The sequence below is a fragment of the Lepidochelys kempii genome, chromosome 23 (assembly GCF_965140285.1).
Source record: "Lepidochelys kempii isolate rLepKem1 chromosome 23, rLepKem1.hap1, whole genome shotgun sequence".
Lineage (NCBI taxonomy): Eukaryota > Metazoa > Chordata > Testudines > Cheloniidae > Lepidochelys > Lepidochelys kempii.
Window position 1 is genome coordinate 1,167,239 of NC_136402.1, and position 27,979 is coordinate 1,195,217.

The window sequence follows — 27,979 nt, forward strand, 5'->3', positions numbered from 1 at the left end:
CCCTGCCCGGCGGTGCAGTTCCCGCCAGGGCCAGGCAAAGTGGAGCGTGGGAAGCTGCTGGGGAAGTCCGGGCCCTGCCAACCCCCAGGGTCTGGTCCCAGCTGCTCTGCTCCCGGGAAGCTGGTTTTCACCCTGACTCGTCTAAGCGTTCAGAAATCTGGCCGCTCACTCAGGTGGCCTTGAGCTTCCGAGTTCAGTTCAATCTGCCCAGGATCTTCTCTTTCCCCCCGGAAAACTCGGACAAATGTCTGCGTCAAGTCCCCTTCAAAACTGTCAAACCTTGAAACACGGGGCTTGGGGCGGGGGGAGGTTGTTCCTTTCTTCGCAGATGATCAGGTTGTTTTCTTTGGTCCCAACCCCCCTACTCCCCCAAGAAAAGGGAGGGAGCTGGTTTGGGGTGTCTTGGATTTTGCTTTTGACCTGTTTGAGTGTAATGTGACTGGCTCGGGAACGGCTCCGTGCCCCAGCGCTTCCCCGCACAGCGTTCCCCGCTCTGCCTCCCCCGCGTACCAGCCGGATCTCGCTCCCGGTGCCCTGGCCGCAGCGCAGGGCGCGGGCATGGGGGACGGTGCCTCCCTGCAAACTGGCCGAGAAAGGCACCTGCCTCTGGTCCCCAGCTGCCCCTGCCCCTTTAAGGGCTGCGCCTGGACTGTAAGTAATATGTGGATCCCATAAGGGGCCGGGTGCACACAGACACAATCCCACGGACTCTGATGTGGGCTTGGCTGCAGCCAATGGCTGGGGAGTGCCTTCCCCTTTCTGCTCTGGGCTAGAAGCTGGCTGTGTCTCCAGCCGCCTTTTCCCAGCCAGCTGCAGGGCTCGCTGGCCTGGGCCACTTCCCTCCCGCTCGGCAGCTTTCGGCTCAGCGGGCTGCGGGTCCAATCTCTCCGCAGGCGGGGCGTGGAGAGCTGGGGCCAGGGGGGCCAGCTCCCAGGTAAGGCGCTGCATGGGGGTGGCCTGGCACTGCCCGTCTGTCACCTCCTGCGGGTGGAAGAGCAGCAGCAAAATGTGCCAAGATCCCACGGGGGCTTTTCATGCGTCTTGTCTTTTTAAAAACGAGTTTCCTGCTACTGAACCCCAGACCAGGGCGGGCTCCCCACGCAGCGCCCTGGCCTTTGGGGGAGCTGTCGTGCAGCCCCACTCGCTCCGTGCACTCGCTGTCGAGGGCGGGAGGGGACCCCCGTGGATTGCCGGTGGGGTGGGCGCACGTCCTCTGGAAGCTGGGCTGAGACTCGTCCTGCTCATTTCATGCAAGGATGGGGGGCCTGTCAGATAGCTGCGAGCACTGAGCTCTGCCCGCTGGCTGCAGGGTCGGCTGCCGGCAAAGTCCTGCCCCGAGGGCAGCAGCCGTGGGTGCAGAGAAGCTGCAGATGCTCCAGGTTTGCCCTGGCTGGCTTCGCTGCTGATGCTGATCCCGTTTGGGGAACAGGGACGAGCTCTGTGCCCCCCCTAAGTTCTAGAGTTGGGGGGCTGGGCTGGGCGGCTGCTGGCTTTGGGGGGTCTTTGTACTTGTCACGGGTGCGAGCGCTGCCGAGCGAAGGGATGAGACCAAACCTCTGTGGGGAGGTTAAGCTGCGTCACTTCAGGCCCACCCAGCGCTCCGGTGCGGGGCTTGGGCATGGGGGGCTGCTACCAGCGGGTTTCAACGTTCAGTCGCTGGCCAGCGGGGTTTGACCCCAGGACGGCCGGGCCGCCCAGTTCAGTGTGGGTCACGGCAGGGCCGCTGGTAGGCACGAGCGGGCTGAGCAGCCCCTGCCCTGCAGCCTGGGCTATGTCACCAGTGCAAAGCAGGTGTGCAAGGGGTGACTGGTGCAAACGCCTGCACGAGGGACTTGGGGTGGGTGTTGTGTGTGGCTGGACCGGGGGCCCGGCCCTGTGAGCTGAGCCTGCGGCTGGATTCTCTGCCCAGCCGCTCGCAAGGCTGCAGGGCCCGGTGCTGCTCCGCGTGGGGAGGGTCCAGGTGCCCCCGCCGGTTCCAGGGCGTGCAAGGTCAGGCTGGGCGGGATCCGGTCCTGTGCGGAGCCAGTCTAGAGGGCAGGTGGGTCTGTGCTCTGACGCGCTGCCCAAGCACCGGGGTTGGAGCTCAGGCACCCTGGGGTGCATAGCCCCCCCCGGCTGAGCCAGCTCTGGGCTCTGACCCTTGCAGACAGCAAGTCCCTGCTGTGCGCTGCTCCCCCCCAGGACCCCTCCCGGCTCAGTTACGCTGGGCAGAGACTCCCGGCGGCTCCCCCATGCAGGAAACCGGCCCTGCCCGCTTGGCCTGGCTGGTGGGGGCTGTCCGTGCCGTCCTAAGCTAGGGATGGGAGACGGGCCAGGTCTGCCCGCTGCCGTGCCCCAGCAGGGCCAAAGGCCCCCGGGCCGGGGGACGGGACAGGCCGGTGTCTGCACTGGCGTGGCCGGGCTGTGGTGCGATTGGGCACGGGGCAGGCCCGAGGCGGGCGGGAGACGGTGAGGTACCCGCTGCGGGAGGTGCCGGAGCGAGCAGGGGGCTGCGCCAGGGGGCTTCTGTTGATCTGCCTTCTGGGAGGGTGAAAACCCCCCGTTCTGCCCCCTCCTGGGTGTAACCCACCCGGCTTCCCTCCCTCCCTCTCCGAGGCAGTAGGGCCGTGCTCTGCTCCGGGGTCGGTCTGTCCTGTAGCGACCCTCCGGGGCTGGGGTGGGGCAGGGCCTGCCGCAGAGCCCCAGGCCCCAAACTAGGGGAGTCCAGTGGCCTTTGCACCCCCCTTTACTCTGCTGCAGGACTTACAGCCCCGGGCTCGAGGCCGATTTTCCCTCTGTCCCCAGTCCCCGGAAACGCCCCTGTCTGAGTGTTCGCCGTGCTGGCAGCTGCGGTTTCTCCCCCCACGGGCAGGGCCGTGCGTTGCCCCTAGGAAAGCCTGGGCTGGGTTCACTCCCCCGGGCAGGGCCTGCGCCGTCCCTCCAGCACCGGGCCGGTGTCTGCCACCGGCTCTGCTTGAAGGGAAAGACGCCGTCTCTGGCGGAGTCCAGAACGAGCCGGGGAGCCGGCCTGGGGACCGCTCGGACTTGCAAACCCTCCGTGGCTTCAGAGCCGGAACCCGCCAAGCGCCACCCTGGGGTCAGAGCCCCCGACACGGCTGCTCGGGCACTTTCCTGTCCTGGCCGGTCCCAGCCCAGTCTGGCAGCAGCAGCTCAAAGCAGGGGCCCCGGGAGATCGCTCCTGACCAGGCAGGAAGGCCTAAGGCTTAGCCCTGGCCCTGGGGCTCTGCTGCAGCCTTCCTGCGCTAACGAACACAGGGAAGGCCGCGCTCGGGGCTGTACAGACAGGGCGTCGGGAGCTGCATGCATGCTGGGGCCAGGTTGCTGCGGGATAGTGGCTCATGGTTTATTTAGCACCACGAGCGGCAGCTACAGGCAAGTACCAGAGTCCGCCGGGCTCCCCGCCTTGCCAGGAAGATGGGCTGAGGTGCCCCTGGCTTGTGGTGGCCCCTGCCCGAGGGCCCTGCGGGCTGGAGACCAGGGCCCTAGCTGGGTACATTGCACCTGCCAAATGTTCCTCGGGGGGCCTCGGATCAAGCCGTGCCCTCGCCGGCAGGGCGCGTGCCCCTGGCCTCCGGCGCAAGAAGCCCTGGCAGTGCAAGAGCCCGGCAAGTGCTGGATTAAAGGGTCTGGGGCCCTGGGCCCTGTGGAAATTGGGGGAGGGGGTGGCACCTTTGCTCAAATTTGGCCCAGCCACCCCCACTCCCGGTCACGAAGGGGGGGTGAGGGGCTGGGCTCAGTCCACCCACCCCAGTGCGGTGGTCGGGGTCCCCCCCGAGACGGGGGCTCTGGGCGAGTGCACCCAGTGCATGCTGGTTACCGCAGGCCTGGGTGCGACCGTCTCTGAGCCAGGGGCTCCGGGGGTCACCCCGTCCGCCGGAGCTGGGCTGGCCCGAGGCGGGAGCGGAGAGCTGGCTTTAGAGCCCCCTCAGCGACCTCTCCTGGGACAGGTGGGTTTACGCTGGCCGGAGGGGGCGAGGCTTTGGCTGGCATAGGAAGCCGTGCACGAAGCGCGCCGGCCAGCCAGTCCCCCCGGCAAACTGGCCCGGAGGGTCTGTTTGGCCAGGGGCTGTCTCGCTTGGCCTCACGGGGAGCTGGGACTGGACCCGAGGGACCCGTGGACCTGATGCTCCACGGGACCTGGCCGGCTGCTCTGGGAACCCAGCCACTGCTGCCCCGTCAGTGGTTCTGCCCCGGGAGCCAGGGGAGCTCCGCAGGGCCACGACCTGACCCCCACGCCCTGCGGCCAGCGCCAGCCGGGCAGGATGCGTGCCGTGACTCGCAGCACAGGAAGCCACTTCTCAAACTCCTGCTGGTCAGATTCCCCGGCCCCGCTTCCTCCAGGAAGCAACTTGACAAGTTTGTTTTGCCTGCAGCCTCTTCGGCCCCGAAGGAAACTCCCTGGGGCTGGGAGGTGGGAACTGGCGCTGAGCGGGACGCCCGTCCTGGCAGAGCTGAGGTGCTGATCCGTGGAGGGCGAGAGCAGGGTACTTCAGGGCTGCACAATCTGACTGGCTGCAGCGGAGACCCCTGCCAAGGGCTGCCCGAGAACCGGCCCCGAGCGAGCCCAGGGCCAGAGCGTTGGAAAACCAGGGCAGGAGAACGGCCCCAGCCAGTTCTGTGCCCAACACAGAGAGCGCGGCTCGAATTCAATTGCTGGCTGCTTAGATCTTCCACTTAATCGGCTCTAACTCTTTGATTCCCTCCCCCCTCCCCCGTGCCGCATTTAATTAGATCATTATCTCTGGCGCTAAACCACTTCCCCGGGCTGGGTCTCCTGCCGGCTGGGTCGGGGCTGGCCGCAGGCTGCGTGGCGCGGAGCCCACTGGGGGCAAACGGGAACCTGCTGGAAAGTCTAATTGGGCCCTTCCAGCGGCAGGACGCCCCTGGGCCCTGGTGTGTGACGGGAAAGGGCTGGATCCCCCTGGGCAATGGAGCTCCAAGGCCGGGGCTGTGCAGACCGGTCGGTGCCCCAGAGCTAGCTGCCGTTGGCAGGGTGCGGGAAGGGGCAGTCTCTGCATAGGGTGGGCCGTGGGAGGAGGAAAAGGTGCAGAAATGAACTTTGTGGGCCCGAGAAGCCACTGTCAGCACCACAGCCTGCCTGGAGAGTCTCCCTTCCGCCTGCCCCAGCCCACGGGCTCCGGGCACGGTGTGGGGCTCTGTCCACTCCTGCAAGCTTTGAATCCAGCACAGTGAGGTGGGTCAGAAATTTGGTGTTGCAGGAAGGCTTAGAGACCCTGACTGAGAGGGCGGCCCCATAGGCTACCCTGGCACACGGTGAGAGTCCCTGCCCCAAAGAACTGACCATCCAAAGGAAGGGTCATTGTGCCCATCTTACAAATGGGGAAACTGAGGCACAGATAGGCCTGACTTGCCAGGGTCACATGGGGATCTTCCCAAATCCCAGTTCCTTCACCACTGGGCCAGAAGGACCTGGCTCGTGTTTCTAAGGGAGTCTGGAATCTAGCCGGGTTCACGGGGGCTAAAAGCGGGAAGTAGGGAGGCTGAGCTATGGGGTTATGTTTGCCTCTGTCCCGCAGCCTGGGGCAGCTGGGGTGGACATGGGAGCAGAGTTTGGCTTGAGGCGTTTGCACTTCACGGGCACTAGAGAGTCTTTAGAAATTAAAAAACCTGCACGCCCCAGTGTTTGCTTGTAAGCAGAGGGCACTAGCATAGGTCGTTCTGTGGGGGCTGGGAGCCAGGACTCCTGGGTTCTCTCCCCAGCTCTGGGAGGGGGATGGGCTCTAGAGATTAGAGCAGGAGGCTGGGAGTTGGGTTCTCGATTCCCAGCTCCTGGCACAGATGTGCTGTGAGCCGGGCATGTGACTACCCCCCTCTGTCTCTCACTTTCCCCACTATATAAAACTTCTGAGTCTGCCTGGCGCGGTCGGGGGCACCCCCAGCCATTGGGGGGAGATGCTGTCTGGCCTGGGCTATGGGGACGCTCCATGGCTAATAGCCGTGGCCTCGCACTGCCGTGCTGGGGAAGGGGCCTGGCTTTGCCTCTGGCTCTGGCCCCACGGCTAAACCCCTTTGCCGGCTGGCTGCTCGCCCACCCATCCAGCCGCCTGGGGCCGTTGAGGCCGCCAGGCCAGAATTAGAAACGGGAAGCCGGAGCAGGGTGGAGCACAGCCGAGGCGCTGGAGCCAGGGAACTGGGGCCTCCCGGTGCCGCTTGGCCTTGGGCCGGGCCTGAGCCACCACTCAGGACCGGGGCCAGCCCAGGCAGCTTGGCCTTGGGCTGACGTCTCTGCCCGGGGCAGGATATCGCCGGAGAGCAGCCTGTGGCTGGCCGCTGAGTAGAGGGGGAAGAAGGAGGCCTCGGCCTGCCCCAGCTTGGAGCCATCCCCCCGTGGGGCCACGGGTGGTTCTTCTGCAGATGTCCCCCGGCCTCGCCTCGTAAATGCAGCCGCACCATCCAGCGGCCCCTGCCTGCACCCGCCACCCCCTTGGCCACAGGGTCGATGCTGCGCCCATCGCTGCTACATCTGGGCCTCGGCCTGCCTACTGCGTGTTTGTACAGCGCCAAGCACAGTTTGGCAAGGCAGCCTAATGGGGAGAGCACTGGGCTGGTGGGATACCTGGGTTTTCTTCTCAGCTCTACCAGTGACCGGGCCTCTCTCTGTGCCTGTTTCCACATCTGCCTGGACTGCCAGCTCCTTGGGGCAGGGATTGTCCCTTTGTTCTGATCGTACAGTGCCTAGCGCCAGGGGGTGTTGGTGGCCGTTTGGGTTTGGTTTGCTTTGTTTTTTGTTGCTGGCACAAAGAGCTAAAACTCCACACGTTTTCATCCCTTTGCAGCACAGAAAGCCCGCGTCTCCCGCAATAGCCACCGATCCCCTCCTTTTCCACCCCCCTTTAATAATTTTTTTCTGCTGAGCCTATAAAATACTTGGCATTCCCCACTCCGCTCTTGCGGGGAGGAGAGGCAGAAGGAGCCGGGAAAGGCGAACAAGCTGCCGGTTGTCCTGCTAGCGAGTGGGACGAATTCGCGACTCTCCTTTCATAACTTTCCCCCTAGAGGGCCCAGGGTGCTTTAGACGCTGGGTGAGGGGAGAGCAGCGCAGGGGGACGGGTCTCTGGGCGGCCTGGGGTGGGGGCTGTGTCTGAGGTGGGACTGACCCCCCCTGCAGAGAGGCCTGCCTGAAGCCAGGGGCCTCTGCAGACGGAATGAATCTCACCCTCTGCCCAGCATCTCTGCCCCCGCTCCCCCGGGAGGAGGACTTGGGTTCGCCTCTCCGCCCGCCCGGGGCACAGGGCTGGCTGCTGCTCCCACCCGCCCGGTTCCGTTCTGGGCGGCGTGGGGTTAACGGGAGCCGTGGTTTGCAGCCTCTGTGCAGAGCTGGGGAGACAGTGTGCCCCCCGGGGTTGCGCCTGAGGCTGGTCTCTGACCCCCAGGGCCGAGCTGCCCCATGCTCCGGAGGAAGGGTGGCCTTGGGGTGGAGGCAGCGGACAAGGCTCCGGGAGGCTGCCCAGGCTCCTTGGGCAACTTCATCTCTCTGGGCCTCAGTTTCCCCACCTGGGTGGGAGAGCTGGGCTCCGGGGCTGGCTGTCTGACAGGGCCACAGAGGCTGAAGGACAGGGAGTCGGGCCACCTGGGTTCTGGTCCTGGCTCTGTTGCCTCCTTATGGGCAAGTTGCTTCCCCACGGGCTGCTGTGTCCCTGCCCCCGTGTGCTCCTGCATGTCTCCCGCTCAGGGTCTGGGCAGGCCCGGGACCAGGGGTCTCTGAGTGCTACCCTCAGGCACCCAGTAACAAGCTGCGCCAGCTCGACACGCCGGGATGGAGCTGAGCCCAGGCAAAAGGCCGCATGGATGCTCCTGTCTGGCTTTAAACCCGGCTTGTTTCAGCGTTGCGTGGGAGCTGGGCATCGCGCTTGGGCTCCTGGTGCTCGGTCTCTGCCGGGAAGACCCGACTCCTGCAGCCCCCGGCGTACGGCAGGGGACGTTTCTTGCTCACGTGGCGGCAACCTTGAAAGCGTGTACGTGCATCTCCCCACAGGCCAGTGCCAGGTGCCCCAGGGGGAACGAACAGAACAGGGAATCACCAAGTGATCCATCCCCTGTCGTCCGTTCCCAGCTCCTGGCAAACAGAGGCCAGGGAGACCATTGATGGACCTGTCCTCTATGAACTTTAGTTCTTTTTTGAACGCTGTTATGGTCTTGGCCTTCACAACATCCTCAGGCAAGGAGTTCCACAGGTCGACTGTGCGTTGTGTGAAGAAATACTTTCTTTGGCTCGTTTTAAACCTGCTGCCTGTTAATTTCATTGGGTGACCCCTGGTTCTTGTGTTATGAGAAGGAGTAAATAACACTTCTTTATTCACTCTCTCCACACCAGTCACAATTTTACAGACCTCGACCCTATCCCCCCGAGTCGTCTCTTTCCAAGCTGAAAAGTCCCAGTCTTATTAATCTCGCCTCATACAGAAACTCTTCCATGCCCCTCATCATTGTTGTTGCCCTTTTCTGAACCTTTTCCAATTCCAGTCGACCTTTTTTGAGATGGGGCGACCACATCTGCACACAGGATTCAAGCTGTGGGCGTCCCATGGATGGATACAGAGGCAACGTGATATTTTCTGCCTTATTATCTGCCCCTCTCTTAATGGTTCCCAGCGGTCTGTTCGCTTCTTTGGCTGCCGCTGCCCGTGGGGTGGATGTTTCCAGAGAACTGTCCGCAGTGACTCCAAGATCTCTCTGGAGTGGTAACAGCTAATTCGGACCCCGTCATTGCCCATGTGTAGCTGGGATCATGTTTCCCCTTGTGCACCACTTTGCATTTCTCAACGCCGCGTTTCATCGGCCCTTTTGTGGCCCAGGCCCCCAGTTTTGTGAGGTCTTCTTGTAAATCTCCGGAAGGTCCCTGCATGGGTGAGTCCCTGGACTCTCTATGGGGGGGGGCAGGGCAGGGCCCGGCTGTCCCCTGGGAATGGGGAATGACCCTGTGCTCAGAGCCACGCGCCCGCTTCCACTCAAATTCTTCCAGCCAGATTAGCCAGCAGGCTCCCCTGTGGGGACCGATCCGCAGAGCTGGGGGGCGCATTCCGGGCAGCTCGCACCCTGCATGGGGGGGGAGCTGCCGGGGCTTATACGTGAGCCCCAGGCTGGTGCCCACCTGCTTTGCCATCAGCACCAGGTGTGTTACCTGCCAGGCTGAGCAGGGGCGGGAGGAGCGTCGCCCTGGCTTGCTGGGCAGGAGAGTGATCGCTGGCCTGCAGGCTAGACGCTGGGCTCGTTACGAGGCATTTTACAGTAACACCTCCAGGCACTGACCGAGGCCGGGGGGGCATCAGGGATGCTGCACCGACACCCCCCCCGAGAGCGGGGGGGGGCCCTGGGGCTGGTTGCTGCCCCAAATCGCTCCTGGTCTGACCGGATAAAGGGTGGACCAGCCCCAGCTTATAGCTTGGGACTCCAGCCCCGGGAGCTCTGGGGACAGGTGGTGATAGAGCGGGGAGCAGACCCAGGGGCCGGGCACCCCGACGCGATGGGCCTCGCCTCCCTCCAGACCCTGGAGTCCTGGCTCCCCAATGCGCTGGACCCCGCTCCCCTCCCCGACGCGCTGGACCCCACCCTGCTCCCCAAGCCAGGAACAGCCCCCGTCCGAGAAGAAGAGCCGGGGGGGCGGGGGGAAGCTGTGGAGCCTGCGGGTGAGGCGAGCCGGGGCTGTGCAGGGACATTGTTCGGGGTCCCGGGAACCTTTGCCCGGAATGCCAGCTATGCCAGCGCAGCCCTGGGCAAGACGCAGGGGCCCATTGTTTCCCGGGGGCTGGGAATGTGAGATTTCAGCCAGTGACCTTTCCAGGGACGGGCCCCGCTGGCACGGGCGTGGGAATGAAATGCCACCGGACCCCGTGCAGAGATGGGTGCCCAACGCCAGTCTGCCTCCAGGCAGGGACGATGGGGGGCCCCCATGAAGGGTACAGTGGGGGGCAGGGAGGTGCAGAAGGGAGAAACCTCTTTGGGTCTGGGGCATGGGGGGATCTGCCAAGGGGCGTCAGGTGCAGGGAGCCACAGGGAGAAAGACATGGCCCAAGTCCCTGAGCAAGTCACTCTAGAGCTTGGAACAGCAACCGAAGTGGAAGCCAGGACTCCTTTGGTTCTCTCCCCGGCTCTGGGAGGGATGTGGGGTCTAGTGGTTAGAGTGGGGGGGCGTCGCTGGAAGCCAGGACTCCTGGGTTCTCTCCCCGGCTCTGGGAGGGATGTGGGGGTGACTGGTTAGGGGAGCAGCCTATGTGGGGGCAGGACATTGCCATTCAAAGCATTCTCCCCTGCCACCTCCTGCTGGCCTTGCCCCCAAGGCTGTCAGGGGAGTGAGATGAGCAACATCTGTGCTGTCCCCTGGCCCCGGGACTGACGTTGGCCAGTCTTGCCCATCCATCCCCTCCCCGCAGGAGCTGGTGTGTCTGTGCCTGTCTGGGGCAGGCTCTCCCCAGGGGCACGAGGATGGTGAAGCTCGAGCACATGCCTGCAGCTCACCAAACCTTCCCTGGCTCCCTGCTTTTATTGCAGGCGGGAACTCCTCAGGCCATGCAGCTCAGCTTCTGAGCAGCCCTTGCCGTGCGTGGGCCCACCCTGCCTCCACTTTGGGTGGTGGCTTCTATTCTTCCCAGCTATCTTGCTCCACAAAAGGGTTAATTGCTCCTTCCATTTAGCCCAAAAGAAGGTCTGCAATCCACAGGCCAAAAGACCCATTTGCTGGCAGCTGTGAACGCCGTCCCACATACCCACCAGAGAAGGAAGTTGGTGGCTGAATGAAATGGGACTGAGTTGGACTGGTTTGGTCTGAGGTGGCACCTTGTGCGGCTCTGAGTATGGATTGTAAAGGGAGCGCCAAGCTTCATACCCCTTATGGAGATGAGCAATCCCGTGCCAAACACCCTGCGGGGCAGCTGGCTCTTGCCCTACACCCGTGGTCCTGCCTAGGAAATGAGGCGCTTGCCAGCCCTGCCTCCCCAAGACTCTGAGACATCCTGGGGATGGGTGCATGGTCCAAGCCCCCTGGGCAGACCTGCCTGCATGGGGGGCCGTGGGACCAGTGCATGGTGCAGCCCACAAAACACAGCAGTGGGGGCGCCGGGCTGGCAGGGGGCTGGGCTGAGCAGCTGGCTGGAGGAGTGATGGGGCTGGGCTCCCCGTCTGTATTATCTGGGTGGGGTTTGGGCTGGTTTCCCTTAGGTGGAAAAACCATTTCCGCTCCCGCTGGCTGGAATAAACAGGGCCCCCCTGGGATGCTATTTCGGGACGTGGTGGTTCCTGAGAGGGCGGGGGGGGGGGGAGTGTGTGTTTAGATCAGGTTCCTTTGAACTCGGGGTCCGCAAGCTGCCCCTACTCTCCCCTCACCGCACGGCCAAGTCACGGCGGGGGAGGGAGAAAGTGGCCTAGGGGTGAGGTTATGTTCCTGGCGGTGCCTGGGGCTGGCCGGGGGTGCCTGGGGCTGGCCGGGAGCTCCCCCCCGCCCCCGCTGTGTTCAATCCCACTATGTTGCGTGGTGGTTTGGGGCACGGATGTGTTCAGCGTGGCTAGGGTGTGACCCCCAAACACCCTTCACTGTTCCAAGCCACTACATGGTGAGGCTACGGATCGGGCCAGGATGGGGGGCGATGGGCAAACTGGGCCCCAGCTCACCCCACCGGGGAATCAGAGCCAGCTGGGATGCAAGACCCTCTGCTGGAATCTGGGGCGCTGGACGGAAACCCCTCAGGGTCAGCAGCTCCCCCTGAGAATGGGGGAAGATGCCCCCGCCCCAGTGGAGAGCCATGGGAGCTGCTCTCCCAAAGATCTTGGCGGCCTGTGGGCTGGGGTCACCAATGGGATCCCTCTGCCCCCCTGCATTGCCCTGGCCAGATCCCAGCAGTCCCCTGGCCTTCAGCCCCGAATCTGGTGGTGGAGCCGCAGTGTATTTCCGGGCAGCCTCCTGGGGGTGCTGCGTGACTGTCTCCTCCCCCCCAAACCCCCCTCGGGCCCTCTCCCCTTCAGGGCTCCGTTCAGTGGTGCGGTTTTCTCTGTCCCTTTCCTGGCAGGCGCGGAGAGAGACCGGCCGGAAAGCCATGCTGTCAGCACAGGAAGCCAGTCTCCCGTAAGTAGCTGCACAGGGGGCTGCACCCGGCTCCCTGCTCCGGTTCACAGGGGTTTGGGATCTGATCTGCAGGCCCGGGGTGAGGAGGGAGCATGGGCCCAGCTGCTAAGGGCAGCCCTGGCTCGGAACCGCCCGCCCCTCCTGGATTTCCAGGCCACTGGGTGCAACCCCTTGGCTCTGGGGGCTGCAGGCCGGTTACCATCAGGTTACCATCACGTGGCCCTGCCCGAACGCGCTGCAAGGGGGACGAAGGGGAAAACGATAGGCAAGAGCTGTGGAGAGGGATCTAAACTCTCTGTTTTGACCAGCTGGGGCTCAGGGCTCTGGCAGACGGGAGGCCAGGCTAAATGGGCCCCCGGTCTGATCCTATTCCCGATCCCCGCACCAAGAAGCGTGTGGTCCCCAAGAGTCACCCTGGCTGGATCCCAGGCCAGCTCATGTGGTTGATTACACCCCACCCCACCCCCTCCCCCGTTTTGTGGCCATTTGGGGTCCTGGAGGGGGAAGGGCCTGCAGAGCAGGGATAGAGGTGGAGAAGAGGGTGCCGGGCCCTGAGCCTCGTCTGCTTCCTGCTGGGACCCCGCTGCTGTTGGGGCTGCCCAGCCACCCCCGAGCATTTGGGCCTCGGCTTGCAGAGTGTGCGCAGCAGTCTAACGGCCGGCCTGTAACGAGGGTAACAGCCTCCCACTGCTGCTGGCTGGTCGAGCGATTCCCATCACTCAGAAGGTAGTTTTTTGTGCTGCAGTGTGCCAGGTCCTAGGCCCCGCTGGTACCCTGGGGGGCAGTCAGCATGTTTGCCTGGCTGTTTATGGCTGGGGCGGGGGGGTCGGCTCCAGGCTGAGTCCTGTGTTTTCTCTCCCCCCGCCCCCCAAGGCAGCGGAAGTAAAGGAGGCGAAGCAGCCTGGACAGCCCCAGCCCCTCCTGTCACCCGAGGAAGCCAGCAACGCGGAACGAGCCGTAAGGCCGGGCTGGGCAGGAAACGGGGGCAGAGTGAAGGGTGGGGGCAGCAGAGGTGGCTGGGGAGCCTGCCCAGGGATCGTGGCTCTGAAAGACCTTTCTCTGTAGCCGGGCTGGTCCTGCGAGTCAGCAGATCGCCGAGCTAACGGCTGGATCGGGCCCTGCTGGGCTGGGAGCTGGGGGACAGGCTCAGAAAGCACAAGTCCCAGGGACGTTTAGTCTAAATAGACAAGATGGGCACAGAGAGGGGCACAGCAGGTCAGTGGCAGAGCTGGGAGAGAACCCAGGAGTCCTGGCTCCCAGCCCAACGCTGTAACCCCTTTCTAAGCTCCCAGCACTCACCCCACCTCTGCCCCCGCCTCCCCCGCTGCAGGCCCAGAAGGAGAAGCTCCATGCAGAACTGAAGCGGGTCTTGCAGCGGAAAGGCGAGAGCCAGCCCAGCACCACGGAGCCAGAGACGCCACCTGTCCCCACCATGGAGACCCAGACCAGGGTGACGGAGGTGAGGATGAACGCTTCCTAGCCTGCCCATCCCCAGCTGCTAACGGGGTGTCACCCTTCACTCCCAGCACGGATCCTCCCTCCCCCCCATTTAAAACAATGCAGTGGCCCCAGGTCTCGCCGTTCCAGCCCAGCGGCTTCCGGCAACAATTCAGGTTGTCGGGCCCTATCATACTAGGGCCTCCAGAGCCCGGCCAGGGATCAGGGCCCGGTTGTGCCAGGCACCGTGCACACCTCTGCTGGAGAGACCCTCCCTGCCCCAGCCTCCGGGGAGGACCCTGCGGAACCCAGGATGCCACCGGCGACCTGTGGGTCCGTCACACGCCAGGAGCTCTCTCTCGGGAATTTCTGCAGCCCGCCAAAGGCTCCCTCTGGCCGGTCCCCGCTCTCTGGTCTCACCCTCCCAGGGTGCAATCCCCAATTCTTCCATTTTAAAACCGGGCCCCGGGCTGCTGCACTCACGTACCTGCCGTGCTCAGCGGGGCCCCGGCAGTCTGGGAGCAGACGCCGTGGTGTGTCCCACCACAGGAACAAAGCACTGCAGAGGAACAGAATTTTAAAGCAACCGAAGGTCTCCAGGCCTCTCTGTCCTGCCATCCCTACGTGCCAGGCAGGGCTGGCCCAGCTGCCCCCAACCCCTTCGCAGCAGCCATGGGGCTCGCAGGGTCAAAACCTGTGTCTCACACACAGGCTTCGAATCCAGCTCGGACCCTGTGGCTTCCCATGCACTTGGTTATTCCCAGGGAACCGTGGGTGGCAGCAAATGGCTCCTGTCTTGTCCAGGATCCATCTTCCTCTCCCTGGGGCTGGTCAGTCTCACGGCCCCCCCGTGAAGAGGCAGACCCTGGAGGGGGGTCATGGGTAGCCAGCACTGAGCCCACCACTCCTGGCTGAGCCCAGGGCCCGGCTCCCGTGGGCTCAACTCAGTGCCAGCTTCCCCCTGCAGCTTCTCGCTGGGTCTCTCCCCCGCCAGGAGGAAGCGAAGATGTCGGAGCTGGTGGAGATCATCCTGGAGACGGAGGCCAGGGCCGGGGCCAGCGGGATCAGCGTGGCTGGCGGGGGCAAGGAGGGGCTCTTTGTCTCCGACGTGCTGAGGGAGTCCCCCGCGGCCAAGGCCCTGAGCCTGAAAGAAGGTGCGTGGCCTCGTTCCTCAGGTGGGTGGTGAAGGAGGCAGCTGAGGACCCAGCTCTGCCACTGACTCCCTATGGGACCCTGGGCACGGCCCTGGTACTCTCAGCCCCAGCGTCCGGTCTGGGAACTGGGGATAACCTGATCTCGGACGGGGGCTGGGCCGCGTAGCTAGGCTGAGGATCGCCCCTAGCTTTGTTAAACGCTCGCTCTGTGGGCAACGGGAGGGAGGTGGCCCGTAGCTGGTGGACCCCCGGTTCCACTTGCAAGATAGCAGTGCTGGGCAGGGCTCCCCCTCTGCGTGTGCGACGTCATTCACAGTTACCAGTGGGACGGGTGCCCACAGCACAGCGGGCACTAAGTGGTCCCCTTGCTGACAGCCCCAGTAGAAAGGCCAAGGGCTAAATGGACACTGAGCTCCGTCGGTGCCTAGAGGGGTCCCAGCAGGGTAGGGCACGTCGGAGGGGCTACCCAGGGCAACACTTGCCCAGCTGGGTGGATGAATTTATAACCTTTGAGCAGCCAGAGTGAATGTGCCAAACCACAGTGGCCCTTGGCTGCTGCCTGGGGATGTGGAGATGCCCAGACTGCTGGTCGGGGCTGAGGACAGAGAGGATCCCCTGGCGCTGAGGCTGTTGGCCGGGCTATCGGTGTCTCTGGCTTCTGGCTTAGGAAGAGGTTAATGCCACAAAGAGTTGGCAGGAGAGAAGCATCTGCAGCCGGCTGCTGCCGAGTGGCTCGCATGGCCTTTGTCGCTGTGCATTCCCTGGCCTGTTCTGCTGACAATGAGCTTAAGCCCATGCTGTCCACAGCAGCGTGGTAAGCCGGGAGCGGAGGCTGCAGGGGATGACCCAGTGACCGCGGGGGGCTCTGCTTTTAAAATGCTGGGAGAGGAACAGTGGCCAATTTCCTGACTTCTACATGGTGCAAGACTTTATCCACGCACCTCCCATGCCCCCATCGCCAGAGCGTTTTGCGATCTCAGCAGGGAACCGAACCCCAGCTGATCTCCCAGGTCCCTGGCTCAGGCTCTAACCACTGAGCCATTCTTCCTCGCTTGGTTGGAGGAGGGCTTTGAACCCTGGCCGAGGTCCCCGCTTGTGCAACGTGCACTTGGCACTCACCCCAATGGCTGCCCCAAGGTGAATCTGGCCCGTTGCTTCTGTTTCTGTTGCACCATTTGCTGTCCCGTCTCCATAGCCCCTAAACTCCCCCCAACCCATCCCTGCAGGTGACCAGCTCCTGAGCGCCAGGGTTTACTTTGAGAATGTCCGGTACGAAGATGCCCTGAGGATCCTGAAATGCGCTGAGCCGTACAAGGTCTCCTTCTGCCTGAAACGCTCCGTTCCCCGCTCGGATGTCCCCGGGAGCCCTGCAGCCGGTGGCCTGGAAGTGAAGGGACCCCAGGCGAAGATGGCCAAGCTGGTACGCAGTGCCGGCCCCTCCTGCTCACCTGTAACTCAGACACGTGTGTGATTCAAACGACTCGCAAAGTGAAATGTTAGAGATGGGGGAGGGGGCTGGGGGGAGCTTGTTTGTTCATTTATAACCGAGCTGCGCTTCAGAGACTTGGCAAAATCTCTTGGGCTGATTCTCAGTTACCCGCTTCTTGCACGCAGGGGACTTTAAAGGCCCCTTTGCGCTCCCTGTATTCTGGGCCCCTGGTGTCAATTACTGCAGCCTCAGGGTGGCTCTAACTCCTGCTTCAGCCCTTATGGGCCCTGGGAGGCAGGAAACAACCACAGTGCAATGCGCTCTAGCCATGCCCCCGATCCGCCCCCTAAAATCAGAGGCTAGGAGCAGGGTCCTTCCGCCAGCCAGGGAGGGCCCTGCAGAGTGGCTGGGATTCTCTGATGGCCACTTTAGTCCCAGAAGGGCCTGGGCATGACTGAGGATCAGGCCCCAGCTCTCTGAAACGTTAGATCCATGCTGGGGACTGCCTGGCTGGGCCAGGCTGACTGGCAAGGACCCTGTCTCGCGAGGGGAAGGGGAGGGATGGAGCAGAGGGTCTCCGATCCCAGCAGTAAGGGATGAAAACGCCCCCTTACAGGGGGTCGCTCCGAATCAGTGCAAGACTGTCCTTGTTTGCTAGTGCCTCCCCCTGTCCCATGTTGGACTCTCACCCCCCTTGTAGGACAGAAACACACAGGCTCTAGGTCTTGCTCTTTGCCTTTGAAAACTGGGTTTGAGGAGCTATTTCCCTTCGTACTCACTGCTAGCCCCATCCCCTGGTGTCACTCACAATAATGCCTCTTCCGGTTGGGAACCTGCAGGAGGGGACACCAAGAGAGACATCTAGGGGCCTGGGGCTCCACGGTGCGTGGGGTCTGGGGTGTTTGCATTTGCATATTGGTCTATCAGTCCATGGGTATAACAGCGAGGGAGTGTGTTGGACTGGGAGCCAGGACTCCTGGGTTCTATCCCTGTCTCTGGGAGGGGAATGGGGTCTGGTGGGTTACAGGGTGGGCTAGGAGTCAGAACTCCTGGGTTCTAACTTGGGTCTGGTGGGTTGATGGGGGGAATCAGGACTCCTGGGTTCTATCCCAGCTCTGGGTGCGGCGTGGGGTCTGGAGGGTTAGATGGGGGGTGGGAGTCAGGACTCCTGGGTTCTATCCCTGTCTCTGGGAGGGGAATGGGTTCTGGTGGGTTACAGGGTGGGCTGGGAGTCAGAACTCCTGGGTTCTATCTTGGGTCTGGTGGGTTGATGGGGGGAATCAGGACTCCTGGGTTCTATCCCAGCTCTGGGTGCGGCGTGGGGTCTGGAGGGTTAGATGGGGGGTGGGAGCCAGGACTCCTGGGTTCTATCCCAGCTCTGGGTGCGGCGTGGGGTCTGGAGGGTTAGATGGGGGGTGGGAGCCAGGACTCCTGGGTTCTATCCCAGCTCTGGGTGCGGCTTGGGGTCTGGAGGGTTAGATGGGGGGTGGGAGCCAGGACTCCTGGGTTCTATCCCAGCTCTGGGTGCGGCGTGGGGTCTGGAGGGTTAGATGTGGGGTGGGAGTCAGGACTCCTGGGTTCTATCCCTGGCTCTGCCAGTGACTATTCTGACCCTCCCAACACATCACCTCTTTATGCCCGAGTTTCCAGGCCGGTTAGTGCAGGATGACCTAGGCCAGCTCTGCCCTGCACACTTACTGCAGTATAACTACGTTGCTCAGGGGTACCCCCCTCTGAGCGACGTGTTTACGCCCACCTTAGTGCCCTGTGTACCCAGCGCTACGCCAACAGGAGAGGCAGAGGTGGAGCTGAGGCGACGGGACAGTCTCTCCCCTCAGCTTAGAGCGGCTTTGCCAGAAGCACTCCAGCAACGCAGCTGCGTCGGTCCAGCTGCGCTGATGCAAGCCTGGAGTGTTGAGCGGCCGAAGCAGTGGGAGTGGGCTGGCACGTGGTTGTGAAGCAGGGAGAGAGCGTGGGCTGGTAGCTGCTATTATCCCGAATACATCCAAACATAAGGAAACACGCCGTTAGCCTAGGAAGGCAGGCAGCCTCCTGGGAGTGACTGCTGGTGATGGGGCAGGGACATACGGAGGATGCCGTTAAGATGGCAATCCAGGAACGTGGATGCAGGCTGGGATCACAGGGACAGAGCTGCAGTGTGGACACCGGCTGCAGGCTGCAGTGTCGGTCCCAGGTTGCATGCTGCTAGCACGGCAACCGAGGTGGAGGTACTGTTCCCACGCTGCACGCTCGCTGGACCCTGACTGACACGGCTGTGTTCTCCCCCTCTCTCTCCTCTCTCCCCAGAACATAAAGAGCCTGGTGCCCATGAGAAAGCAGAAGGGGAAGGGCTTGACGAAGGCCCCGGCGGAGGAGGTGGCCCCGACGGGCAGCGCAGAGCTGTCGGCGGGGAAGCTGGACGTGGCTCCTGTGGACGTGGAATTCTCCTTTCCCAAGTTCGCCAAGCTAAGGAAGGCCAAGGGCGCGGCCGGGCCCAGCCCAGACCTCTCCGTTGAGCTCTCCTCTTCGCGCACCAAGGGGAGGAGGCTCAGGTTCCCCAGGCTGAAGGTGAAGGAGGCTGCAGGCGTGCAGGCGTTGGCTGTGGCAGGGACACTGGAAGCAGCCTGGCCCAAGCGGAGCGTGGAAGGGGAGGCAGGTGTCCAGGGGAAGGCTCCCCAGTTCACAGCCCCATTCCCCAAGGTGAAAAAGCCCAAGGAGGATGCTGGGCTTGCGGAGCTTGAGCTCAAGGACCAAATCAAGTTCAAGGCCCCCCAAGTTGAACTGGACATTCCCATCCTTGATCTCAAAGCCCCCAAAGTTGCGGCTGGAGTGGAGACCCCGGAGATCTCAGGCAAAGGGGAGGCCTTGCGGATCAAGCTGCCAAAGTTCGGGGCATCTGCCAGGCCTGCGGAAGGGGAAATCGAGGTGGAGGGACTGGAGGGGAAGCTGAAGGTGCCCAAAGTCCAAGTGCCCCGGGTTGGGATTTCTCTGCCGATGGCAGGCAGGGAAGCAGAGGGGCCAGAGGAAGAGCTCAGAGCTGGCATCAAGCTCCCCTCAGTGGAAATAGCAGCACCCAAAGTAGAGGTGGATTTGAGCCTTCCCAAAGTGGAAGGAGCCCTGGAAGCCCCAGGCGCCAGTGCCAAAGGGGAGGGCTTGAAAATAAAAATGACCAAGTTTGGCGCATCTACAGAGGAAGGCACACTGAAAACGCCTGCCGTCCCAGCCCCCAAGCTCAGCACCTCTCTGCCCAGCGACAAAGGGGAGGCCGAGGGGCTAGCCGGGAGGCACAAAGCTGGCATGAAGCTCCCATCCCTTAACATAGGGGTGCGGCAGGTGGACGTTGAGATCCCCCTTCCCAGGGGGACGGCAGATGCAGAACGGGAAGCAGAGCCTGCTGAAGCCACGCTGGAGCTCCCCGACGTGACTGTGAAGATCCCCAAGATCAGCCTGCCCACACATGGGGGCAAAGCCAAAGAGGAGGAGGTAGAGAAGGAGTTCAAGGTGCCCCAGGTGGAAATGAAAGTGGGGAAGGCAGAGAGGGAGAGCCCCGAGTTGAAGACAAAAGGTCCCAAGATTAAGATGCCGAGCTTTGGAATCTCCCTGTGGGAACACAAGCCCGATGCGGACACCAAAGCGAAAGAGCCTGCCCCCGAAGGGAAGGTGAAATTCCCTGGGGTGAAGATGCCCTCCATCGACATCTCTGTCCCCAAAGCTGCCGACGTGCAGCTGCCTAAAGCGAAGATGGAACCAGCTGGGCTAGCTGGTGAGGGGAGGGTGAAAGCCTCTGACGGGGATGGTGCTGAGGGTCCTGAGTTCAAATTCAAAATGCCACAGGTGTCGCTTCCAAAATTTGACCTCTCTGGCATGGCCGGGAAAGCCGAGAGCAAGGACCACGTGCCTTCGCCCAAAGCCCCGCACCTGGAGGCCGATACTGGGTGCCTGGAGATCGCGGCTGGGAAGATAAGTGTGCCCACGCTGGATATCTCTGTGCCGGGGATTAAGCCGGTTGATGTGGAGCTGCCAGAGGCCTCTTTGCGAAAGCCCGAGCTTGAGATAGCTGTCGAGAAGCCGAAGATTGAAGTGAGGCTGCCCGCAGGGAAACCTGAGGGGAGGAAGCTGGAGTCAGGGCTGGAAACGGCCCAAGCCAGGCTGAGTTTCCCGTCGGTGAAGATGCCGTCGGTGGACATCGACATGCCCAAAGTAGGCGTTGACCTGGACCTGCCAAAGGCAAAGCCTGGCTTCGAGGGGGAGCTCAGGGCAGTGGCAGGCCTGAAGGAACGTGACCTCCAGCTACAAAAGCCCCAGGAGCCTCTCCTGAAGTTCGGGGCTGTCTGCAAGGACTTGGAGGTGGAGATCGATGTGCCGGCTCCCAAGGCCAAGGCTGACCGCCCCACGCCACAAGCAGAGGTTGAGCTCCAGGGTGCAGCCTTTGAAGGCCCAGATCTAAGTGGGATGGTGGCGAAGATCCCCAGGGTGGATATTTCGTTTGGGAAAGAGAAGCTGGAGGGTGAGGAACTGGAGAGAGCAGGGCCGGAAGGGAAGGGCAAAGCAGATATGAAGTTCCCAAAGGTCGGCCTAGAACTCAAAAGCCCCGAAGTGAAGCCCGGGAGCCTGGAGGCCACAGTGAAGCTGCCCTCTGTTGAAATTTCAACACCTAAGCTCCCTGAGGTGGCCATCGAGACCCTGCTGGGGGGAACAGCCGCTGTCGACATCAGCGGAAAACTGCCGGAGACTGATACCAAGCTGAAATCGCCCAAATTCTCTTTCCCCAAATTTGGCATCTCTGGCCCAAAGGTTAAGAAAGGAGGCCTGGAGGCTGCGACGCTACAAACTGAGCTGGAGGCGGAAACCCTGGAAGCAAGTGCCAAAGGGCCTAAGCTGAAGATGCCAAAATTTGGGCTCTCGTTCTCTAGGTCGAAGCAGGGGGACGACGTGGATGGGCCCAGGCACTCTGCGGAGGGAGACGGGAAGGCTCCCAAGGGGAAGGTGGAGATCTCAGGGCCTCACGTTGACTCGGACTCCTCCGAAGCCAAAGTGAAGCTGCCTTCAGTGAAACTTCCCACGGTTGACATCTCTAGCCCCAAAGTGGATGTGGACATTGACTTGCCCAAGGGAAAGGGGGACATCTCGGGGGAAGGGGTCACACAGGCTGGGGAAACATCGCCTAACATCAGCATCGAGGTCCCAGACATTAAGCTAAAGATGCCAAAATTTTCACTGCCAAAATTTGGAGGCCAGGGCAGGGAGGAGGAGCTGGAACTGGAACAAGAGACCCTCAAGGGGGAATTGAAAGGGAGCGCCGAGGCCTTGTCCGGAGAGCTGGATGGGAAAGCAAAGGGCAAGGAGGCCAAGATGAAGATGCCCAGGTTCAAAATGCCATCATTTGGCATTGCCAGGAAGGATGTGGAGGTGCCTGGGCCCAGTGTAACAGCTCCTGAGAGTGATGTGAAAGGCAAGAAGGGGAAAACAGCTGCCAAAGAGCCCGACATGGCTGCTGGGAGCCCAGAGGAGAAGCTAAAAGGCCCCTTCATGAAGATGCCAAAACTGGCTATCTCTTCTCCCAAGGCTGACCTGAAAGCAGAAGCTGATGTGAGAGGCTCCAAACATGAAAGTCATATCCAAGGCCCCGACATAGAAATTAAAATGCCCCATGTTGAGCTGCCAAAGTTTGGAACCAAAGAGGAGAAAGCTGACGTGGAGGTGTCCAAGAGACCGGAAAGCCCTGGCACCAACCTAAAAGTGGGCACTGTTAAGATGCCATCACTAGAGATCTCTGCGCCTGCCCAAGTTCCTTCCTTGCAAATCTCCGTTCCCGGTGTAAAAGCAGAAGGGGAGCTGTCGGTGGGAAAGCCGGTCATGGACATCTCCGAGGCTGACATCAGGGGGTACGAAGGAAACCTGAAAATCCCCAAGGCACCTTCCATTGGCATCTCTGCACCAAAGCTAGACTTGGATATCAACTTGCCGAAAGCCAGTGTGGAGATGCTGGGCCAGCATGAGGCTGGGCTGAAAATAGAGGGGGATGCCACCTTTGAGAAACCAGACACCAAAATTAAGATGCCCAAGGTGGAGCTGCCCAAATATGGGCAGGAGGGTTTCCTGGGGAAAGACTTGGATAGAGAGCTGAGTGGTGCCAAGGCGGAGATACACCTCCTCCAAGGACAAAAGCTGAAAGAGCCTTCCATAAACGGCCAGAAAGTCACCCTGGAGATGGAAGGGGGCAAATATGCAGCTGGTGTTACTGAAGCCTCCCTGCTGGGTTCCAAGGTCCGGGTGCCCAAACTGGATATTTCCTTGCCCAAAGCCAGGCTGTCGGAGGTAGAGCTACCTCTGGCCGAGGGGGAGATCACCATCGAGGAACTGGAGGAAACCGAGGGGAAATTTAAGCTACCATCGGTTGGGCTACCTAAATTTTCTACCCCGAAGGTGAAAGCTCCAGAGGTGGGATTTGATGTTGGCTTAAGCAGAGATCGAGACTTTGCTCTGGACATGTCTGGGCTGCACGGGAAGGTGCCCAAAGTCGAAGTGAGTGGCCCAAAGATTAAGCTGCCTAAATTCGGGGGAGTCAGTTCTAATGACCAATGGGAGGCAGATATAGACTCATCCAAGACCCCCAAGGCGGAGCTTAAACCCCCCAAACTCCGGGGGAGCCTCGAGACCCCAGGCAGCGAAGTGGGAGTGAAAGAGGCCAAGCTCAAAATGCCATTGGTTCCCATTGGCTTCACCATGGGCAAGGGAGAGGGGGAGAGTTCCCCCAGGGCAGAGGACTCTGAGATGGATGGTTACGACAGCAAGTTCAAACTGAAGATGCCCTCATTCGGGATTTCCAAAGTTGGCACAGAGGCCAAGGGGGACGAGTCCAGGATGGACACCCAGCCCCTCTGCCCCACAGCAGAGGGAACGGACTTCTCCTTTAAAATGCCCCAGCTTGCCATTCCGGATGTGGGGTTCTCGGTAGGCCCCGGGGAAGCTCCAGCTTTGGTGGGGGGGAAAGCCGAGATGGGTGGAGACGCCATGGCCAGGGTCGAGAAACCGGCAGGTGCTGAAGATCTGGAGCGGGACGTGGGAGGGTTAGAGATCAGGCTCAAGATGCCCCAAATCAAGATGTCGCCATTCGGGATTTCAGGATCCAAAGGGGATGAGGGGAATATGACGGCATCTCTCCACAGTCACAAGGGGTCAGACAGGGAGCAGATGGGGGGGAAGAAATCCCTGTTCAAAATGCCGGACCTGGAGATCTCCGCCCCGAGCATCAAGGCGCACGCAGAGTATGAAGTTGACGGGGCTCAGCTCCACCACAGTGGCTCCAAAGAGCTGCCGAGAACCAGTGCCGCTGGCATCCGAGATGAGAAGGGTTGTGGCGCCAAGGCTCCAGGAGTGAAGGGGGACACTTCTGAAGCCGAGGCAGGGAAGAAGTATAAAATGAAGCTGCCCAAGTTTGGGATCGCCTTGCCCAAAGCCACCCAGGAAGGAGGAGAAGGGGACCTTTCTAGGGAGGAAAGCAAGGCCCAGGAGACTGAAGCCAAGGTGAAGATGGCCAAGGTGAAGAAGGCGGTATTTGTGCTGGTGAAGCCCAAGGGGAAGGGGGTGGAAGCATCCTCTGGGCTCTTGGAAGGAGATGGCGAAGCTGCTGCTGGTTTCTTGGAAGGGGATGGGGGCGGCAAGGCGAAGGTGCCTAAAATAAAGCTGAAGCCCAACTTTGGGCTCTCCCTCTCCAAACCCAAAGCTGGGGTGGAAGTCAATGGGGAGCTAGAGCCCTCGGCCCAGGAGGTAGGGGAGCTGGAGAAAGGCTCCAAGCTGAAGCTGCCCAAGCTGGGCTTCTCCAAGACAGAGGTCACGGACCTGGTCACCAGCGGGAAGGGGTCAGCATCTAAGCTCAACGGGGAGGAGGGCGAACTTTCCCTGCAGAATGGCTCCCAGGACAGCAAGGCAAAGCTGGGCAAGATTAAGCTGCCCCAAGTTGAATTCTCCTCCCCATATAAAGCGGCGGAGATGGACCCCGAAATGAACCTCAAGCTGGTGAGGGCAGAAGAGGCCAAGGATGAGGCTCATGTCAGCACCTTCATGGCTTTCAAGGCGGCCAAGTTCAAGTCCCCCAAGATCACGTTCTCAGGTTTCAAGAAGAAGGAAGGGGAACAAGCTGTGAACGTGGTCTCTTCAGCTGCCAGGACAGAGATGGCCTTGTTGGAAAAGGGGGAGAGGGACCGAGATGCCAAGCCAGAGACATCCAAGATCTCGCTGGGCTTCACCTCCAAGTCGAAGGGGGAATACAATGTGGAGAGAGGCGAGCTGGACGGCAGAGAGAAATCCCCCAAGTTCAAGTTCCCCAAGCTGGCCCTGAGCCCCAAAACCAGAGGGGAGCTAGAAGTCACTTCCGAGCAGCAGGAGAGAGGGGGCTCCTCCCAGTGGGAAGGAGAGAAGGGGACAGGGGTGCTGGAGGGAGTCAAGATTCGGACGCCCAAGCTGGGTTTCTCCACTCAGCTGGAGGAGCAGATCCCGGAGGAGGGAGGGGGCCGAGTTAAGCCGATCAAGGGCGAGATGATGGTGGGGAAATCGTCCCCCATCTGAGGCTGGGCTGGTGCAGGGAAAGCAGAGACTTGAACAGCCCCCCCTCTCCCCCCCCCCCGCGTTGGGAGTTTCGCAGGCTGGCATCTGTACAGTTCTGTGCCTGTGTGTGACAGATGCACTAACCACAAGATGAGCTTTCAAGCCACAGCGTGGGCTGGGGGTGGAAATGGGGGTAGGGGGGACCCAGTTGTTCTAATAACCAGCCCCAGTGTGGGCTCCTCCCTGCTCTGACTCCTCCCCGATGGGGGCCAAGTGGATCTTCTTGGGGCAAGACTTTTTTTAAAAAAAATTGTTGGAAATAATGTGAATAAATAACCAAGCTCCACTTAGTATTTTTTACCATTTTCCCAGGTTAATAAACAGCCCCTTTGACCTGGTCCAGCTCAGGCCCGGTCCCCCCCAAGGCTCTGCCTCGCGTGGGGACTCGCTGGCTCTGACTGCACTAAGGGGCTCCGAATGTTTTGGTTTTTTTTAACTTAGGCTTTAACTCTTGTTTCTCGGGGTGGCTGTTCCGTTCACACTTTTAAATTAAGATGCTTGCAAACTAATGGTCAGTAAGATAACGGTAGGAGATTAAAGCAGTCGTTTCTTTTCAACCAGAGACCAGTGCCTTCTTACTAGCATAATGCTAAGCTCAGAGAAAGGAGTCGATTGGAAGAGGAAAGATAACGTGAAATTTAAAACACAGCTCACTCTGTACTGCGCAGCTTGTTTGTATTCTAGTAACCGGGGTAAGGCATTTCCAAGAAAGGAGCAAGGAAAGGGCAGGGGGTTGACTCTGTTACACTGCTCCAGCGGTAGGAAGGGGCCTTCGTGGAAATCGGGTTCCTACTTTTTAATGAGTGATTCTAGATGGGGAGAAAGCTGGGGTTTGATCCTGTGAGTTCTGAAAAGCCTGGCCGGGCCAGCTCCACTCTGTTTACCCTGAAATTCCTAACCTCTGGCTGCCCTTTTTATCAACACAAATAGCAGCTGAGTCCGAAGGGTTCCTCCTTGGAAGGTGGTTTAAAAATAACTGGCGTGTTCTCTCCCAGCGTGGGAGCAAAGAAGAGCCTTCTCAGGCAGGGCAGGGCTGTTGAAACTGCTACGGGTTGTGGATTTATCACAGGTCCCCATGCCCAGCCCCACTGGTGGGGCTCTGTTAACCAAAGCAAAGAGGAGACATTTCCCTTGGGCGGGGGGACGGTCAGGGTTGCAACAGGGCCATGATCTCAGCCCCCTCACTTGTTTTTTGAGCACCTTCCAAATAGGAAAGAGACCAGGAACCTCTGCTGATGACTGGAAAGGCCTCCACGAGACGTGCTTAGAGCCAAGGGCCAATGAGCCGTCACACTCCTGTCGTCTGTAGTCCCCTCTTAGCCACCGCTGCATGTGTGATCTCCGGAGAGCCCCTCCCCAGCATTATTACTGGGGAGATCAGGACTGTCCCGGCCCTAAAGAGCTTGCAATTTACATGGATGAGACAGTTAGAGAGAGGCTGATTATCCATACTTCAGGCCCAGAGAGATGCAGTGACTTGCCCAAGGTCTCCCAGGGAGTCAGTGGCAGAGCTGGGAAATGAACCCAGGTGTTCTGAGTCCTAGAACAGTGCCTTACTCACACAATTGTGCCCTTCCCCTACAGCACAATCCCACCCCAGTGCCTCAGTCAGCCCAGGGGAACAAACAGGGAGCTCATTAAACATCATGGGGCTTTGAATGTTCCTATTTACATTTTCCCCAAAAGAAAGGATTGAATACGCCCTCACTGGTAGTTTGATTTCTAGCTGTTGTCTTTGTGGGGGTAGGAGTCTGTCCAGAAATTCCTCTGTTTGCTTCTGGGGGCAAATGTGTACATACAGTAGAACCTCAGAGTTATGAACACTGCAGGAATGGAGGTTGTTCGTAATGCTGAACAAAATGTTAAGGTTCAAAAGTTTACAACTGAATGTTGACTTAATACAGCTTTGAAATTTTTCTATGCAGAAGAAAAGAGGGTTAAAAGCAGCATTTAATTTAAATGTACCAAGCACAGAAACAGTTTCCTTGTCAAACTTCCCCTTTATTTTTTTGGTAGTTTACATTTAACACAGTACTGTACAGTATTTGCTGGTTTTTGGTCTCTGCTGCCTGATTGCATGCTTCCCCATGAGGTGTGTGGCTGACTGGTCAGTGTGTAACTCTGGTGTTTGTAACTCAGGTTCTACTGTAGATTCTATTGCTTAACGAAGCCATAACCCACCTGAGCCTCGGTGTTCCGGCAGCAGATTTAGCTTGTATTTAACGGGAGAGATTACAGTCCATGGGTGGGTTGGTGTGTTAAGCACAGCAGATGTCATTGCCATGGACTGGAAGGGTAGCTTGGTTTTCGTTATGATAAATGCAGGATAGAAGTAACAGGGCAGAGGACAGGCCCTCGTTTGCAGTCACATTGTATTTCCTGCCTTGTACCTAATGTGTAACTGTGTGATGAGGGGAATAAGGGGGTGGGAGTTTGGGTGCCTTTTCATAGCTAATCGTGTATTATCTCATATACAGCATACCTGCCAAGAGATAAACCTTGATCTTACTTAATGAACTGTGTTGCTTTGACCTCTTTTACTGAAGATATGTGTATTATTATTGGCATTTTATTTTCAAGATTGACTGACCCGATGACTGGAAAAGAGATTTTTTTTTAAAAAGGTGGGAAACACAGAACCCCCACCCCACGCTCGTGCCAGCTTCCTGAAGGCGGGGATGGAGCGCTAAGCTCGCTCCAGGGGGCTGCAGAGCCAGCTCCCTAGCTGTGGAGCATCTGGAAACATGGCCCTAGGAGGGCTGGGTGCTTTTGGATCCTGGCAGCCTAGACATTGTAGTCTGACTGACTGCACCCGCACAGGCTCCCTGGGGGTGAAATCCACCCTGCTGCCAAGAAGCCAGCACAAGGCCTGTGTACTACTTTTCAGCCCAAAGGCTGAAGCAGGATCTAAGTGGTACCTAGGCCTTGTGGGCATAGCATCCCACTCCAGTCTAGAGCTCCACCCACGTCCCCTTCAGTGATCTCTGCTGTGTCCAGACCAGCACAGACACCAGAACAAGGCTCCCAGGGCGAGAACTACCTTCCCCCAAACACATGCTTGGGGGTTTCTTCCCCTTTCTCTCTGCCCAGGAGACACACAGGCAGCCCTGCTGGGATGTGCATTGGGCCTGATTCTCTGCTGCCCTGGCTTCAAATGGATGCAAAACACTACTCAGTAAAGCCGGTAACAATTCACTCCCACTTCGCATTGGTGCAAGTCCCTGCAAGGGGCAGGGGTAATGGGGCCCCTTGGTATCATTTACACCAGGGTAGAAT

The 27,979-nt window shown here is 60.4% G+C and overlaps 1 protein-coding gene across 1 annotated transcript; it reads left to right on the plus strand.

Annotated features, from left to right (window-relative positions):
* Positions 1–558: 558 nt before the first annotated feature.
* Positions 559–27,461, plus strand: PRX (periaxin). The gene is made up of 8 exons (XM_073322380.2): positions 559–651; positions 793–934; positions 12,021–12,076; positions 12,950–13,033; positions 13,407–13,535; positions 14,481–14,667; positions 15,894–16,087; positions 18,404–27,461. Exons 1-8 carry the CDS (start codon positions 559–561, stop codon positions 24,662–24,664), a joined length of 7,146 nt encoding a protein of 2,381 aa, XP_073178481.2. The 3' UTR covers positions 24,665–27,461.
* The last annotated feature ends 518 nt before the right edge of the window (positions 27,462–27,979 follow it).